The sequence below is a fragment of the Cardiocondyla obscurior genome, linkage group LG12 (assembly GCF_019399895.1).
Source record: "Cardiocondyla obscurior isolate alpha-2009 linkage group LG12, Cobs3.1, whole genome shotgun sequence".
Lineage (NCBI taxonomy): Eukaryota > Metazoa > Arthropoda > Insecta > Hymenoptera > Formicidae > Cardiocondyla > Cardiocondyla obscurior.
The window spans coordinates 2,444,802-2,464,039 of record NC_091875.1 but is presented as its reverse complement, the minus strand read 5'-3'; the positions used below and the strand labels follow the sequence as shown (position 1 = coordinate 2,464,039).

Genomic DNA, 19,238 nt, shown 5'->3' with positions numbered 1-19,238 from the left:
CCATGCAGATGAAAAATAACACGAAGCTGACACGGCGATTTATCTCGTCAAAATTTTTTTTCCGCGGAAAAAAAACTTTTATAAAACGAGTAACTTTATTCGCGGGATCGAGCTTTTCGCAACTTGTCCGAGAGGCATTCGAGAATAAAAACTCTGAAACTAGTTGCGTGTAAATTCTCTCATTCAATTTATCTCCTCACCTTGCAAACGCAGTTTACACAATTTGCAAATACTGCGCGTTTAACAAATTACATTCCGTGGCAACAAGTTCAGAGATTTTATGTAAAATTTAATACCCTTTTCCTGGTATTATTCTTCTATCGTTTGTTTAATATTTCACCACGTTTACTTGCGAAGTTGCGTTATAAGCAAACGAACAAACCGAGACAGCGTCAAGTCGAATAATTTCCCTTTTATTTCAACGAAAGTTTCGCTCGCCTTAAAAACCCCGGATGAATATATTCACGCACAATCTTAAAACCCACGGTCTTGCAATCTCTTCGATTACGAAATAAAGTCCACGTTCTTTATCCGTGATAAAATCAAGCTTGACGACCTCCCCCGCATCTATTTCGCCATGAATAATTCATCGCGCGCAACGCACTTGTCCGAAACAATGCATGCGGCCGCGATCGACAAACCTCGTCGTTTGAAAAATTATCATTTTTATTCCGCGTCGCGGACGCCAACGACCCGTCCCCCTTCCCCCGCGTAACCAATCAACCCTTAAATTCCGCGCAATCCGATCGCGATAACATGGTGAACTTGTCTTGCAACGAAGACGAGCCATAGGGGATCATTTCATGACATGACATCGTGACGCGTATGCTAACGTTTCACGCTGCTTATCGCCAATCAATTCTATACAAGCCGATGATTCCACCCTGTTTCCTAAGCTCAAATTACACGCGATTCTGCCATCGTGATTATGCTCGCTGGGATTATCACGTTAATATCACGAAACCCGGATAAATCATTTGATTTCGCGGCCCGCAGCATCGCCGTCAAAATAAATAAAATAATAAAAAAGAATATTTTGCTGAAAATGCAATTTTTAAATGTAAATATAATTTCTACTGCGGGCTGTCGTGAAAAGGATGCGGCGAACTACTCTTCTCAGGGGGATGATTCCGCCCCTCTGACTCATCGGGATTTCCCGGTCTAGACGACGAGAGCACATCTTCCGCTGGGACATTATGTTATACACAGCTAAGCAATAGCATGTGACATCATCAGTATCCTTGCAGCTATTGCTATACCGATAAATCACAGGCTGCCAGTCACAGACAAGCATCGTTATTCATCTCATTTGCTTAATCAAGACACGGTGATTTTTTTTTCGTTTTTTTTTTCTCACGCGTATGAAAAATTTAAGTTTGTGATATGAAAAAATTAATTAATAATACATATAATTATACGTATATAGAATATTTATACAATTAAATAAAGTAAACTTAGAAACAATGAGTTTTCTTCGCGCGTCGCAAAGTAAATGACGGTAATTTTCGTTGAAAGTAATTAAAAGTTCATGGAAGAATTAAAGCTTGATACATCGGAAAACGTCCTGTTTATCTTCGCAAGCTCGTCGCAGAGAATCACGTAAAACGCAGTAATTAGTTTAGTGCGGCGATTAACGTTCCTCCACAATAATTTGCATCGGCCCTATATATTCCCAGCAATCGAGATTAGCGAGACTAATGACCTTTCCGGCTGCTTTTAACGACACGCAAAAAAATTTCGTCCGCCCGCATTTCTTCCCCTCTCCCGCTTTGTATCTGCCGGCGGCATTAATATATAATCGTACATTTTTTTCTCGTCCGAGCAAGAGAGCTCAGAAATGTCATAATAGAAAATAAAAAAAGAAAAAAAGTTCAAGGAAGCTTCCGTCTGCCGAAAACGCTATTCAATCCCGCGAAGAGACACCCTAGCATCGCTGAAGGGAACAATTAAACCGTAGCGAGAGAAAAGGGAATCCTTCCGCAGATATTGATTTTTCCACGAACAATCGGGAAGTCGAACGGATATGAGGAATGAGCTGCGAAAATAACTGAACAACCCTTCAGAAATCGCGGACGTTAAAACTTCTGGCCTTGAGGCGAAAGGCTAACAAAAATATATATGTAAGTATATATGGCTCGGTAATGTAATACATAATTTAATATACAACGGTGATTGTTCTTTTTTACTTAACTGCGCCAATTAATTATAAACCCAGCACAGTGGAATTAATAACGTCGGCGACCTTAATGAAGAAATGATTGCTCTTCAAGGACATTCCAAGCAGGAGCACATCGAGACTTCGCGTGCGCTTCGTTATATACGATAATGTTGGTCAACGAACCCTCCTCGCGATAACGGTGGATCAATTGAAATGCACCCCTGCGCGTGTTATCCCTGGCTGGCCATTACTACGATGCAAGGGGCACTCTATTTTCTTGCTCAAAACATGTTTCTCAGGACGCGGGACTCCTTCGAGTTGAAGTACTCGCAAATGTATAAGTTTTTCGATACGTGCCATTCGCGACGATTCAAAGGGTCGTAGCTAGATTTAACGTCACGGTTTATTGCGAAAATCAATGAGTTATTTTCTCTCTTTCGTCTTTTGGAATGAATCGACGCGGTCTTTTAAAAATTAAGGAAATTTCAAAACATATTAAAATTGAAAATTAAGTTTTTGTCATTGAGAAACTGTTGAATCGAAAGTGTGCGACTTGACCAGCTGTAATACCAAATGGCAAACAACGTTACTACGTTACAATCTACGCGACTATTTCGGGGTGAGTTTTATCTTTATATATAGTGCAGCATGCATATAGATAAAAATTTCACGATGCGATCGCGAGCGTCCCACTAGTGGGACGATAGAAATGTTAGAAATGTGATAATGTACCCCGTCATATCGTTCGCGCTCTCGCCGACGTCGAGACAAATAAAATGTTACGATCGCTGTACCGATTAATAAACAAGCTTGTCATACCTCGTAATAGGGAGAACGCTGCACCCTAATCTTGAGTTATTGCGCGTACAAACGCATTAAAGTTGAAGATATTTAAAGAAATAATAATTGCAATCATTAAAAATATTTTATATCAGCAGTTTTACATATTTCTATATTTTCCGATGATATTTCCGTAATTTTTTTAACACGTAAATTATTCTTGTTATAATAATTATTTTGCCCGAAACGCGTATTATATTGCAATCAGTCATACAAAATGGACAAAATGTGGTAAAAATTATATAAAAACAAGCGTATTTTACGAGATAAAAACTAATCTTTGTGTCGTTCTAGCAAGAGCCTCGTAGCGTTGAATAAAGCCAATCAACCATTCGGCCATTATGTAATTTATCTATTACTTTCGTTTGCGAAAGCCAAGTATCTTTTCACGGATAATTATTTAATTGCGCATTTTTGTCAATCACGAAAATATACAAAAATATCGAAATTAAGTTAAGTTTTGAAAATAATATTCTATGTAATATTTTATATAGATATATAAAATAAAACGAATTATTTTAATACCTGAGGGATCCTTAAAAGCACGGGGACGACACTGAGCAAGAAGAAGCATTTACTTAAGTATATTCGTCGACGAGAAAGTCGCTAAATCATAAAGACGCTTTCCATCGCGAATGAAACGTCCGCGAGACTGAAAAAACGCCGGCGTCTAAACGTCGTGCTTTAAATCAAACGCACGTCACGCGTTCTAAGAAAAATAGGGGAGAAGCACGACGGTATTTCTCTAACTGGGAAGCTAGGCGGTGTTAAGGGAGTGTTGCGTCTACGAATTCACGAAGCAAATTCTTATTTAATTTAATTCACACTTCGATATTAAATATTTTAAAAATCAATCTTTTTTAAGCTCATTTTCTCACCTCGGGGGACTTAATTATTTTTCCGGCGCTTCAAATCAAAGTGAACTGAAGAGCGTTCGCGCTTCGTAAAACCGCCCATCGTAATCGTCATGCGTACAGAGACGGTAATAATCGAATTACGAGTGTGGTTCTTGCGCCTACGTGTAGTGTGGAAAAGAGGAGTCGCACCTATTCCCAATGCGGCCATAAGGGATTCCCTCGACATTGTCGTTTCACGTTACCCCGCACCGCTACGGCAGCCCCCAATGTTCCTCGAGGGCGTATGCGCACGCGTGGAAAATTGTCTGATAACGGCGGGTGTCTCAACGTCGTTTTAGTATTGGCCGCAACGCGGTAACGTCGCGACGTTTGGACGCCGCCACTTTTCCCTACGTTTACGAAAACCCGTTGAGCGCGCCTATCGAAAAATGAAACACCGATTTGACGCAGTAGAAAATTATACCAGCCCTTCGAGATCAACGCCGCTCCGCATTGCTCCGGTTGTCGTGCGGTCACAACCGGAAGTATAGCGAGATTCGCGAGAAGGTACGATTCTACAGGTTTAACAATAATTGGCATTACGTTGACGACCTCGTTAGCAACTTTTATAATCTCTTTCGCTTCGACTATTTTTTTCATTCAACACGATCTCTTTTTTGTCCTCTGAAAACAATCCGAAAATATTAAAATTCCTCGCCGGGACACTCTGCGCCGGAGAGTTTCATTCATTGCATTACGAAAATCAATAGCGATTAGTTAATCGTCTTTTTTTTTTTTTGCGGGCTGCCACATCGCGTTTCGTATTCCGTAACATATTACGTCGAAGTTATTTAACCCGAATACGCTACGCCGTGCTAATTACAACTTTAATAATTTTCTATTTGACAGGAAGACGGATGTAACGGACGCAGCGGTGCGTTTTGGCGAGGGAATAACTTCGCCGAATCACAGTGCAATCTCAAGCAGTGACTACGATGTCAAAGTGATCTTTGCAATTGATCGAACGACAGACGTGTATCATCCATCATGCAGAGACCTGGACTGCAGCTCGTGACTTTGCTGTTATCCTCGTTGATAATAAGGATATCAGTGGTCTCAGGTACGCCCCGAAGAATTTTGCAAACATTATTAAGACGGATTTCATCTGCGCTTTATGAAACGCAAACACAATATCACCTATCATTATGACAAATTGAAGTAATCATACTTTCGCGGAGACAGGTTTATATGACTTTTTATATCCGTAATAATCTCTCATTTGCCACGTGGTTCTCGTTTCATTTATTATACGATTTATTTCGCCATCGTGAAAGAAAATAAAATAATAATTTTTGCAATTTACGAGAACATTTGGAACACATTTGTCATTTATAGTTCAAAGTGAATCGATAAATCGAACATAACGAGAATGCAGGTATGTTGACCGCGTAGTTATAATTAATATATTTTCTAATTAAATGTAAAGCATAATAATGTAATTTTTTAATACGGATGGAACACAGTCTTTTATAGCACGGCGAATTGAACTTATAAGTCGTGCCAGATCCATGATTAATTAATTAACTCGCGTTAATGTATGATAAATTGCCGTATCGTATTAGCAATCCTATGTCAAAACACCGTCACGCAATCTTGATCGGATAAAATGACTGGCGCATAAAAATTAATAAATGGACACCGTTACCGAGTCTTCGTTTAACTATACCGCGATCAAAATAGTAAACGGTGCAAAATAAAATTCCGTGGGATTAATAGCGATAAGCGTCGTATAAAAAGCCGCTTTAGACGACGGACAAGTTGACCTAAGATTATCCCATATTAAACCAATCCCTAATTGGCAGAGTGCGGGAAATCGAGAGGGTGGCTATGGGATTAACCTTTGCGCTGGGTACATAATTCTCCGCGTGGCAGATGCGCCGCGTTTTCCTAATGCATCGATGCTGCCGCGTTCATCCAATTATCCCTGGCCCGTGTCTCTGGTAAACGTCAGTGGCGGAAGCGAAAGGTTTTATTCCGCGGCCCTGCGTTGTAATATTATGTCACGCGGCGCACTTTGTGACATCGCAATACGGCCTCGTTAAAACGTCGGCCTCTGATAGCAGATCCGACAGCGCTATAACGATTATAAAGTTATCAAGTTGTAGTTGTATCACGATGCCGCGAGACGTGATGGTTGTAACCCCGTAATTATTATTATTAGAATATTTTAATATTATGCGTAAACTACAAGATAGATATTGCCCTGACGTTTGCCAGCGACGCGCAAAGCCGGGCCCTCGCACTTAGTCGCAGGCTTAACGAGTCGCTGTGTAATTGCGCCTCTTCGTAGCGCCGGGAGCACGTATCTCCAAGCAACTCTCTCTCTCTCTCTCTCTTTCTCTCTCTAATTTAATTCTTACGCCGTACGCGTTAGGAGACACAACGTTGCACGTAATTTCTAGGATAAGGGAACGGCTTGTCACGAGACAATGCGAGTTTCGTTAACGCGAGGAGGAGGCGACAGGCGCGTTGTAAACGCCACAAGTTGCAATCCCTTCGCCCGTCGGTCTTCGCTCGATTTCTCACGCACGCCTGTGGGACTATCGATTTCGCGCAGCGAGCCGCACGAGCGCGAAAAAGGGTCTCGGGCAAAGGGTGCATTGATAGGGGCTGGCGATAACCCGTTCGCGGAACGTAACTCCAGGTGCACCGGCAGGGTCGTTTCGCCCTTCGGGCGCTATAAGTCATATTAACCACGGTAACTAAAGTCTACGAAACTATTCGAGATCTAAAAAAAACAAAAAAAAAAAAACTAACTAACTAAAATCCGCAAAAAACAAAATTCTAATTTTATGCCATAACAATATGTTCAAATATTACTTTTTTACTTTTCGCAATTAGAATATTTTAATATTTAAATGTTATAAAAGTATCCCTTGATCTTTCTCTTTATGCAGCTTACTGTTTGATACGAAACACAGGAGCGCCTGTTACAAAGACTGGAAAGCACCGGCGACGAATAAGCCTGGGAGATAACAAGGCAAAAGTCACGACCGGCGTACCCTCTTTGAACGATTTCGTAACAATGCTACGTAAAAGTTGACATTCGCGTTTGATCATGCGATCACGGTGTCGCGTGCCCACCGCCTGTTCTCACGTGCACCAACTCCGATGAACCGCGAGAATCGATACCGGCCTTTCGCATACAGCCGCATTTATTTTCTAGCCGGCCATTCAGGTTGATATGTCACGTGTGACAAGATCGAGTCGTGACAGTTCTCGGTACGGCCTATCGCAATTACGATCTCTGAGATCATTTTTCAAACTTGAGTACAATCCCGAAAATAAATCAAGCAACATATCCGCATTCCAGCTCGATAGCACTTATCAAATCATGCCTCTTAAAAACTGCACTAGAAATCAGATTTGCGCTTGCAAACAATATAAACTAAACTTCGTTATTTTTATTCTCTTTTTTTTTTTTTACACTTTATTGTTTACGCGAAAGTTAAATAAGTACCTATCTGCGTTAAAACGATAAAAACATCATTTAAGAAATGAAAAAGGAAATGGAAACTTTTGTCATAGCGTCGCTAATAGTCGTGTATCTTTAGAATTGGAAACATTATCCAGCAAATTGACGTCATAGTTTAAAGTTCAAAGCAATTTAATTAAACGTTCTTTCATTTTCCATTAGCTGCGTCGTATGTAGAATTATATTTAAAAAATCTCAAACAGACGTACGAGAAGACGTACGATACTTTTATTTATTTATTCTTTTTTTTTTTTCTTTTAATCAAGCTCAATTTTCGGGACGAAAATTGCGTAGCTGGAGATACGATTTGATGTTATCGCGCTATATCAAGGGGGATCGGACGATGTTTGGTATCGACGGTTTCCCGCAGATGCGACTTTTTGCTCCCTTTCTTACCGCGGACCCGACGCATTAACGTAGAGGGAGGAGACGATGAGGGTGAATGCGGCGGGGTTGGACCCACCCCACGCAGCCCACGACGCTGTGCAGAGCTCTGGATATAGCAAGACTGCGCCGGTTTATCGCTCGCGTCACGCTAACTCGTTTGCCGTCCAGCCGGCCAGCGAAATTCGGCATCGATTTCAGCGAAGAAAGTCGCGTCGCGTTGCTTCATTGACATTGAATGCGCCATTGAATGGCGAGCTACGACCTTGGCTGCGTTTCCTCGATCGCATTGAGGTCGCCCCCGCGAAGCTATAGCCACCGAACCGGCTGCTGGCTATCATTTTTACCTCGATCACGCGGTTCCGAAATGTCAGAAATTCACGAGGCTACGGAGTCTGAATTCGCGAGGCACCCCCGCCGTTATTTTAGGAAATTAATTACGGGATTAGCGAAGCTCATGCGAGCATGTAATTTAGCGAGGCGAGTACACACGCGATCGAAGTGCGCTGGACGACAGGAAGCTAAATGCGCAACGGGCTAATGACGCGCCGCGGTATAAGGTGAAGACGGATCCATTTTTTAACGCCAAGTGTGTAAGAGCTGCCGCTACGTCGGGTGCAATTTGTAATGGCGAGCTAACAGAACGCGGCGAATGGGGAAAAAAACGGTAAAATATGCAGTGCTCAACGTGCGCCAATGAGAAATACAAAATCTAACGCGATGCGATGCGGTGGCGTGAAATACTGCCGGGTCGGATGCGACGTGTACAAGTTTCCGCGACGCAAAAAAATAGGCGCAGCAAAGTTCGGCTGAGATAAGCTATCGCGCGATGGGGATAACGCGAAAAGAGATATTAGGAGTAACTACGTCTGTATTTTTCGGCGATCCTGCGAGCCTTCGAGTAACGTTACGGTAATTCGCGCTGAAGCTGGAACGCGAGATCGCAACCCGCGGTCCTGTCGCACAATAGCGTCCACTGTTGACGGGATCCTGAATGGGACCCTTCATGATACTATCGATAAAGCGCCGCGCTAAAGTCTGATAAGTACAAATCGTCGCAGCGACGTGAAACCTTTCGAGGCGCGCGCGTCATTCACGCCCGACGTTTATCGCCTCGCCGCAATAATGCTCTTTTATTTGCCGCTATAACGCCGACGGTGTCGTACCCGCCACCAGGTTGCCGGGAATCGATAATCGAAACCCCGCCGCCGCATCAACGATGAAGCGTCGCGTATGAATGTTAATCCGACGCAAGCGACACCCACGCAAGGGTCGGTATTTATGCGAGTAATTAATGAACGCTATCGCACGTAACGGTGGGCGATTGGTAGAATAAAAAGGACACGTCAAGTTGAAAACGATGCGAGCATGAATTGCAAAATGTCATTTTGAAATGCGTATTCGCAACTTTTTTTTTTTTTTTTTTTAGAGAAAACAGTACGAGTGAAAATAATAATTAAAACAAAATGCGTGTTATAAATCGTAATAACCCTCCCCTATATAATTTATTTTAATTAAGTATTTATTCATTACCCGGACAATTTATTTATTTTGTATTAATGTATTCGACCGACATCTAACAATAATTTTTCGCATGATTGTGAGTGGCGGAATACGTAAATGTAATATCAATAGACAGTTGAACTTAGGAAATAATAAAAAGAAATTTAATCGCTCGTCATCGTCGCGAGGCACACAATACTTCACATTTGCGAGTCAAGTCATCGTATGCCATGAATAGTAATGAGAATGGCGAGACTCCCTGTTAATGACATAGCAGAACACGCAGCGGTGCAAAACGTCTGGCACGAGTCTCTACACCGCAAAGTTGCAGACTTCGTTCGCGGCAATGTATTTCACAGCGGCATTACCGGGAGGCGAGGACCGGGTTCAAAAGGAAAACTGTTTTTACTCCCCTAAATTAACTTCCTAAAGCGTAGGATCTCTGAGAATTAAGATTCCGCTATCTGATTAAACCCGTAGCTTTACGTAAAACTTCAAAAGAATTAATTAGCTTACGCAAAAACGAATTAATTGGAAATTATAGAAATCTCGCCCGTCGTATTTCCTCGAATATACTTTATTCGTAACGTTACCGATTTTATCATAAGCCTAGCGTATTGTAAAAGATTAATTAACGGCCACTGTTAACGCCGAATTACGAATTGTCAATTCCTCAATTTGTCGATTACAATCGCAAATTAATGCACGTCACAACTATGGAAACAATTGAAATAGGAAAATCAAATATCGCGTGCCGCACCGAAATCGTTAATCAAGACGAGTCCTAAAAGCCACCCTCGCCCTCGCTGCACCTAATCAAAGGGCGCGTGTGCATTATGCGCACGTGGTAATCGATTTCTAGCACTCGCCATTAGGCGATGTAAGAAGGTATTACGATCAAGTTTGCTTAATGGAAGTTGCAGGCCAAAGATATTTAGCAGCTTGAGATTAAAAATACTTTAAAATCTAAAAAATAAAATTAATAAAAAAAAAAAAAAGAAACGTAATTTAAAAAACCATCAAGTTTTATATTTTTCGCGTGACTCGATTTCTGCAACTAATTTCAAATTATATGTTTCATCATTACAATTTTTAATTGAATTAGAAGAAACCATGCGCGCTTTTTTTTTTAAAGACAAAAATTATAAACAATGAAAAAAAAATTATGCGACTTATCAATCTGCTTCCGCCAATGAACTTCGTTGATATTGCCGGTAATTGTAACATAAGAAAGAAAATATTAATGTAGTCATGTCAATTAATTAATAAAAAAAAAAAAGTCAGTTTTAAGCGGCAATAATTATAAAGCTAATTTATGCGCAACGCACCAATTTTTTATAGAGAGGATTAAATTTAATATTTCGATTGTGACTCAACCGATCGGTTTCCATTAAATGAATTTGATTGGAGCCATTTTCTGTATTGATCACTTGCATTTTTAAAGACAAAACAAGCAGATAATGTTTGTGCAAGTATGAAATTTCCTACAAGATGCCATTTGTTTTGTTTTCATGATTATTATATTACAAAGCCCGCGTCTCTTCATTTTATGCAACACACATTTTCTCTAAATTAATGCACCGTTGCAGATTACGCGTAACTAGATTTTACTATTATTCTAAACATGTAGGAGCAGTGGATATCAAATAGAAAATATAATTTACATTCTGAATAAAATTCGCGATATTTATAAAAAATACAGATATATTTTGCAATATTTTAAAAATATAGAAATTTTATATAATTTATTTTTTTTTTTTAGAAACATACAAGAAATGTATTTCATTAAAATATTTAAATTTGACATTTTATAATATCGCAAAACATTAACATATTTTACCTGAAACTTTGTAGTTTGTTTTAAATACATTTTTACGGTGCTTACGAAATGTTCTGGGCATTTTTCAATTAGCTTTTCTTTTCGTTTTTCATAAATTTACGAGATTTTATAAAAATTAGTTAAGAGAAGAGAGATTTGGCCGATGAGGACTTAGTTTCTATCGGATTCAGGGAATTTTCGCCCGTAGCCAGAATATTCGTGTCTGGAGATGCATTAATCTGCGGGAGAGAGTTAGCCCGCGATGCGGACTACGCGTACCGGGGTGTATCCTTTAACGTGGACGAGCGTGACGCTTCGCAGAATTTAGTTACCGGACGCAGGCCCGTCCTCTTCGCGGCTATATCGAGGTGGACGGATACGTCGCAGCGCGATGTTGACAGAACCCCGGGAGTAACGTATGCGCGAGACAGTTTTCTGTTTGCCCGGGCATATACGTTTCGCGCGATAATGTTGCAGACGCGACGCGAAAATGGTACGGTCAACAATGACCGTGCTAATTCCGGCGGCGTTATACTCGCGACAACCGATCGCGCTCAGGCCGAACAAGCTCGATCGAAGTGTCGCTGTGTCTTTTTTAATCACCGTGCATTGCGCCGGCCGAGATACACGACTCGCGCCGCGTCGGGTAGCGCGAGAAAATGGATAATTTCCGCTGGGAAAACCATGCAATAATGATACCGGCAACAACAGCGAAACGCTGAGGAAGCCTAACGAAGAAATTAATGGTCTATTATGAAGCACGCGACACCCCGTGAACATTTGAGGCTTAAGAGGATTTAGCGTGGAATTTCTCGAAGATAGAGTCTGCGACAGACGAGATCTGCAGGGCGAAACGCAATCTACACATTTTACGAGCTATTTAAATGTTGGTTGAAAAGAAAGTACACCGGTTTGCAGAACTACGTCCCTTAATATCTCTCGTTCAAACGACAAACGTTTATCTAAAAGATTTATAGCGGTCGTAAATTAATAAAATCTATTTAAATAAATCGTGTGCTTTGATTGTTCTACGGAGAGGCGCCGGGCGGAATATTGAGAGGATTCTGTTAGCTTCTTAAGTCGGTCCGGCATTTCCATGGACGCTAACCGCGTGAAAAATACAGTTGCGAATACATTTTCATATTTTCTTGCATCTCGCACTTCCCATTCCGCTGTTATACAAACTCGGCTCACATCAGACTTTTAAATTGGGTTGAATTTAAATTACAATTCATTGCCGTCGATCATCCCGCACGTTTGAACAGATAAAATTCGTTGCGTTGTTAACTGTTACATTTGTCGTCCGCATAAACCCTCATATTAACGTTTAATTAATTATATTGTTATTCTCCGATCAATTAATATTCGTTATAAATCGAACGGACACGTGAATAATGAAGAGCCGCTTTCTGCTGTTTGTCCAACGATGTTACTCATTAATTGCTGATGTACGTGCTACTTGCATCGACTATTGATCGCCACCGAAAACTCGATCGCTCGTTTTGCGGCGGCATATTCTCGTCGCGTCTTAACTTGTCAACTCGTTTTACTATTCCGCGACGTTCCATTTAAAGTGGAAATGTCCGGCAGCCCGGCTAAAGGTTAGATGTTACGAGACAATAAAGGTTACAGTGCATTTTCCATCGATAACGTCTAGACAAGATATATCACGCGCAATATTTGCAGAACCATTAGCGACGTACGTTCGGCTCAATTACGAAATTCCAGGCCGAAAAAAAAAAAAAAAGAAATGTCCGATCTACGAAACTGCGCGACTCGATTATTTCCCGTAAGAAATTTTATGGGAAAATATTTGCCCGTCCTCGCGATTTATCGGACCCGCCCGAATTTTATCTCAAAAGATACATGTTATCACGGTTTAAGCGCATAGAAGCCTGTCTTATATAAATTTTAACGATGAAGAACAACGTCGTTGCTCTGATAACGTTGTGCATAAAACAATTTTTAAACGTATTAAATAATAAAAATAATTTCTTTGACGTAGTGCTTGCGCGAGAACATAAGGAACGTAAAGAGAAACGGTAATTAAAATTGTGGGTATTTTTTTTTTACGGAGACGTTGATATTATTCCGGATTTTAACATTTAATTTTGCACGCGCTAGATCATCTTGCTTACGGTACACAGTTAATTAGCAACGAATGTCAGCGGTCGCTTGTCGTCGACGTGGTTAGCACGTACCCTGCGTCACACGTGCGTTTTCGGTATATGGGTTACGGGGTGTGGCGACAGCCACCCCTCTTGTGGGACCGACAGGATGGATTTTTACCTACATACGTGCTTGTGGCTCTTTTTTTTTTTTTCTTACTCCTTTCCGCGCGCGGGGCGGCGACGACAGTCAGATTAAATTACAACGGTGCGTTGTAACGCGCATTCGTGTTGAGGCGAGTCCCTCGATTACATTATCGCGCGGTCCCATTACACCGCGTTAATAATACCGTATTCATTATGAGCGGCGCGAACAAACAATGCTCACTTTGGAGTCACGTAATCGCCGCTATACGACCGTCGATGTTTTCACGTAGGACCGACCATCATTTTCTGGAAAGCGTTCCCGCTCTACGCGCGGGCCCCGATAGCAATCGCGTACCTTAACGATCCCATAAAATGCCCCCAATTTTCACCGAGACGATTGCGCACACTGTCTCGCGATTACGCGAGCTAGAACGATACCGTAAAACTTTACGTGCCTGTAACGCGCGTCGAGCCGCGCTCGCGATGCGTAGACGCCACATGGATGTCGGGACGAAAGAGCGAGGTGACGATATGATGATTACTAGGGTATTGAGCACTAACCCCGTGATGTATATGTATTAGAGATCAAGGAAGCCCGTGTGTTATTACGACGTGAACTTTGCTGTTCCGAACATTCATATTCATATTTTCGGCTCGGTTTTATTAGAGCGCGTAAACACGTACGCAACATTCCGCTGAATAGCGGAGCGTTAAAATTACGAGTAATTAAGGCGCACGAGATTAACGTGTAAACGCCAAATTACAGAAGGTACACAGCGATCGAGCATGCCGCTTCGTTACCAGCGCTATTGTATCGAACGTATATCTCCCGTCTTCGCTCGTTACTCGCGCGGCTTTATTAAATTAATGAACGCGTTGTCTTTGTACCACCGCCGTGAATTAATATTCTTCGGATGTGCGGCGTGGAAAGTTTTGAGAAAGCCACGCGAACGAGATGGTAATCGATATTGTACTCGCTGCGTAGCGCAAAGAATATATTAATTTCATAAGCACATCCACCGCGTGTCATGTACACGAGAGATAAGCGATCGCGATTACATTTAATGGACTACGCGCGGCCGTGGGCGGCACAATTTTACGTTTCGTGAAATGTCACGCTAAGGCCAAGGTGCGCGATGGGATCTTCTTCGGAATTCCAGCCGCGCTTTTTGTACCGCGGTCAATTTTGCGAGCCCTCGAAACGTTCGAGTTCGGGGTACTGTTAATTATAATAGTAATTCTGCGACGCTCGATGCGAGTTTGATGAGGAAAGATTAGGAATACGCGGAAATCACGGATCCGCGTCGGGGTTAAGGCCAGGCATTTGCATGCATCGAAACAATAGCTCGAGCTTTATTTTCTACTATACGCGCGGCATAAAATACGTATATGTGCGCGTATGCACAGCGAATGCGGGATACACTGGTCGATACACTGCCGTAGTGTTGTGGCGGTTGAAATAATGGTCGTAAAACAATTATTTGGTTCACCCAAATCATCAATTCTTACTCCGCTTCACAGAGCCTTGTTTTATTCCCGTGTCATTAATAATTATTTATTAAATTCGCGAAATACCGGCGCAAAACTGAACTCTGCATTTACAAATTGCAATTCAGGAGATGTATAAATTTTATTTTTTATAATTGTAAAAATTAAATTTAAATGAATCAAAACGATTTTAAAGGTATTTAAAATAAATGGTCTATCCCCTTTAAGAATCTCTATTTCTTTCGTACCATTTTTTGCGATGAATATCTCCGCGCCTCTTAATTTTTATAAAACAATAAGTTATCCTGGCATTGTTGTATCTATCTACGGTTAAATATTTACCGGCCCTCTTATTTTTTTTTTTTTTTTTATGAAAAAGGGGAAAAAGTAATATCTCTGAAAGAATAAAATAAAAGATAATATTATAAAGCATATTTCTGGAAACACATTCGTGACATGAATAATCCTAGCCTACTTTTGCTCGAAAATGTAATTTGCCAGCCTTTTCCTCAACATTTGTTTCGTGATGGAGTTATTAAATTGATTAAATGTCGCATACACATTGGAATTGTAATTTCTACTTAACTCATGATTAAATTACTAGCGACGCTTTCACGTTACTTAATGCATATTATTTTGCGTGCTTCGCGAAATATAAGTTGCGTAAACGACTGCGGAATAAACGCGTTTGTTAACAATACACGGGTGTACTTTGCGGCAATTTATCTGTGATAATGGAGTATGTTGAGATACGCTCAGCTTTGCGGGAAGAATAGGTACGATTTGGAACGCTTCCTATATACTCGACACCCTGATGCACTTTCTTTTAGGATCCGAATCCTTTTTGGCCATTAGTTCACTGGGAGGGGAACAGTTGTCAGGCAATGATTCATAGAAAGCACTCGAGCACAGTTCAGACAATACAGTGCGTTTCGATAGTAGCGATATTTAATATTAATTATTTGGAAAAACTCTTTATTATTATATGAATATTTTACTTTGCTTTTAATCCTCCTCAATTATTTTATAATATTTCTAACAAGTCACGTACTCCCATATTGTATGGTTAATACATAAACTTCTAATATTTTCCAAAAGATAATTATAAAAATGATTGTTTAAACTCACCGGTTGATGCTAGGCCACTGGATTCTTTAGCTCCTGCATTCGGTTCCTGCTTTCAGCTTCTCCATCTGACTCCTACACCCAGCTTCTGTATCCAGCTTCTGCATCCAGCTCCTGTATCCAGCTCCTGTATCCAGTTTCTGCATCCAGCTCCTGCTGTTTTCTTTCACTAATTCACAATTGATCACAATGCAGACGCACACACATAAATGTACTAACACACGCGCGCGAGCGTGCACTAATTGCTTTACCGACGTTCGTCCATTACTCCACAGTCTGTACGAAAGCCCACGACGATCACTCGTCTACGATAGACGATGCAACGTATTTCGGCACTAATGAGTTCGTTCATTGAATCGGAAACGCGATCCCACCGTTAAGTAATCTTAGTGCACTATCTCACGAATTAACGGAGGCCTGTGTTCAGTTTGAAAGCTCGAAGTGAGACCGAGAGTCCGAGTGTTCGATCAAAGAAAGCAGAGAAAACTAGCATGGCACTTAACACACCCCGGTTTGATGAGCGAGATTCGAGGCTGATCTTAACATCTTGTCAAGCCTTACGGCTTGTAACGAAGATTGCGTTAGTCCCGATGTGTTTCGCCAAGATGTCACCAAGATGTCGCCCGAGATCGGCACGGAGCGGTCACTTCGACTGGCACGGATAGGAGGCGCCTGGTGTCGAGCGTTGAAAACACGAATCTTCACGAACGACGCCCGACGCCGGGTAGCGAATTCTTCGTCTTCGGTGGCGATCCGTAAATGTTCCCATCGATGCTCTTGACCGATTCGATGCTGCTCGCGTGATGCTCAAACGCGAGAATATGCACGAAAGAGCCGGCACACGCGCCTACGTATTCGTCCGGCAAAGAAATCCGTTGTCCCGAGCGCGGAAGGAGGGGGGGAGGGAAGATCGCAATCCTGCGTTTTTCTGTGCGGCCGCGAGTGGATTAATGCCTCGAAACAAAGCCCACCGCGAATCTATACGCTTCCGACACTCACCCGTACGCGAAATCCACTACGAAATAGCCGATGGACCACGGAAATCACGGACGATTCGCGGATGAGTCGCGGAGCTTTCGCAAGTCGCGACTCGACTGTCCTTCGAGAGACCGTTCTTCCGGAAATGGCCCGACTGGTCAATCGTGCAACAGCACGATGGCGTTGCGCACACAAACTTCATACCGGATGCGGCCATAATCCAGCATGGCAAAAAAGTACTTCCTTCGTCAGTTAGGTTCCATACGGTGGGTAACTAACGTGCAAGTGATCGTGCGGAACTCGAATCCACCGAGATCTGGATACCGTTTCGACGCGGAGATGCGGAAAGGACGAGGGAGTCTCGGAAGTAAGGTACATTTCTTACCGTACTGCTCACAGTCAACTTAATTTACGCGTAGGGAGGAAACCTCTTTTCCGCTTAACCAAGACCGCGTATTAAACTTGTTAAATTCACCGAGCTTTATTAATCCGGCAAGGTAATTCTATGTGCTCTGGCCCGCCGATCATGCGTGATTCTTGATACGCACGGAGCGGCTGTTGTGTATGTATGTGTATCTCGTTCGACCGCTGGAGAAGGACAGAGCGACGCGCGGAGCTCGCGCGCGGCACGTACGTTCGTTCTCACTCCCGCCCCCTCATTCCCCTCAGCTACCTGTCCGTCTTTCTCTCTCTCTTTCTCTCTCACCTGTGCATAATTCAACGCGTTATAAAAAATTTTACACGGTGAATATTAATTAAGTACAAATTGAATCGACACCGAATTTCAAAACTTTCCTGACAACTACGTTCTTTTTCTTTTAATTATTGCATATTCTTATTTATTAATATATTTAGTAGAATATCATGCTTCCTTCATTGTACAGCTCGTACAATTTTCCCACGACGTTGTCCTCCAACGTTAAGATCTATACGCATTATAAAAAGACACATGTGCTGAAATATCGTGAGGAATATTACGTCCGAGCGGTTGCACGGAGACATCGCATTTCATCTCGCACCGATGGCTTTTACGCGCCCGCGTTTCAATTTTACAAGCATAACGTTGCAATCGGAAAAGACGCAATGTTATTCTATAGACATATATTCGTTACGTGAAAAGCTTGAAAAGAGCTTTTCGAGCACTCGAAAAGCAGCGACGTAAATTGGAAAACGCAAATAATAAAAAGTCAGTCACGATTACGAGCGATTGTAAAATTAATCTTACACTTATGACAAATTCAATATACAAATTAACTACTTGCTTTCAACCAAAAGAGAATTAAGCGTCAAAATACTAATATTAAAGAACAGATGATTAGATGATTACACCGAGAAGTATACGATTCATCAATGTTTCATATTCGGAGTGAAAGTTAGTACTAAAATTGTTTAGTGTTTATAATTAAATATTAATTAACCGTCGAGTTCATCAGAGAACCACAATTAAGGAAGTAGTTGCGTGTGTTGGTCGTGGGGCGATCGCGATATGAAAACTGGGCCATGTTTACCGAGACTTTGATTAAGCCTTCGGCACCTTATTGCCGGTAAAAGCACGCCGGCCTCTAGGTAAACTCGGCTCAGTTCTGAAGCCAAGAATGGAACATAAAAGTCGTGTTAAAAGCAATTATATCCGCCGTTTGTTAAAGGGATGGGCGAGGGGAAAAAATCAATTACCAGTCGCATTACCTGCGTATCGCATACGAATTCCTATTACGATAATTAACGCGATGTGTGCCGCAATCCGATCGATCCGTGGCAAAGTGACGCGCATTCCGCAAGTACAATTGTCCTTGTTCGTAATTTATTTGCCTAATTTATTTGCCCTGCTTCGAGAAAGGAAGGCCGCGAATTAGTTACGCCACCGCGGGTATAGAAATTACATCCGCCGTGTATTTAACGAAGAGCGAGACTCGGCTGGCGTACAAGTTTAATCGCAAGCTCCTAAAGCTGGCGTAATCATCTTTACGGCTATTAGAGAACGGCGCGATCCAGGTACCCGCGTACACGAGCAATCCTTGGATGCGATGCTAAATGGGTTAATTAAAAAATATTATTTTCGACATTCACCAATTTAATTTTCACTGAAAAATAGTGCTACACACGAAGGAACCACTTCCGCGGTGGCTGCAAGATTGAAAATCAACAATTTAATATTTATTATCGCTCTTTGCATCTATAAATTACCTCGATTCGCAGGTCCTCTCGTTTATCTCGCGATATCGAAAATATTTTTAGCGCAATTACTGTATTCCATTCTCTTGTCAACAATGCAAAATAGATGCGGCGAGGGAACATAAATCTGAAAAAAAATATCGCG

General features: G+C 41.8%; 1 protein-coding gene across 1 annotated transcript in view; it reads left to right on the top strand.

Annotated features, from left to right (window-relative positions):
• Positions 1-4,203: 4,203 nt before the first annotated feature.
• Ret (Ret oncogene) overlaps positions 4,204-19,238 on the top strand; it is a 39,133-nt gene continuing 24,098 nt past the window's right edge. The window contains exons 1-2 of the mRNA XM_070664836.1: positions 4,204-4,401; positions 4,744-4,954. Coding sequence (XP_070520937.1) covers positions 4,882-4,954 — 73 coding nt within the window. The 5' untranslated portion in view covers positions 4,204-4,401; positions 4,744-4,881. The remainder of the gene's footprint in view (positions 4,402-4,743; positions 4,955-19,238) is intronic.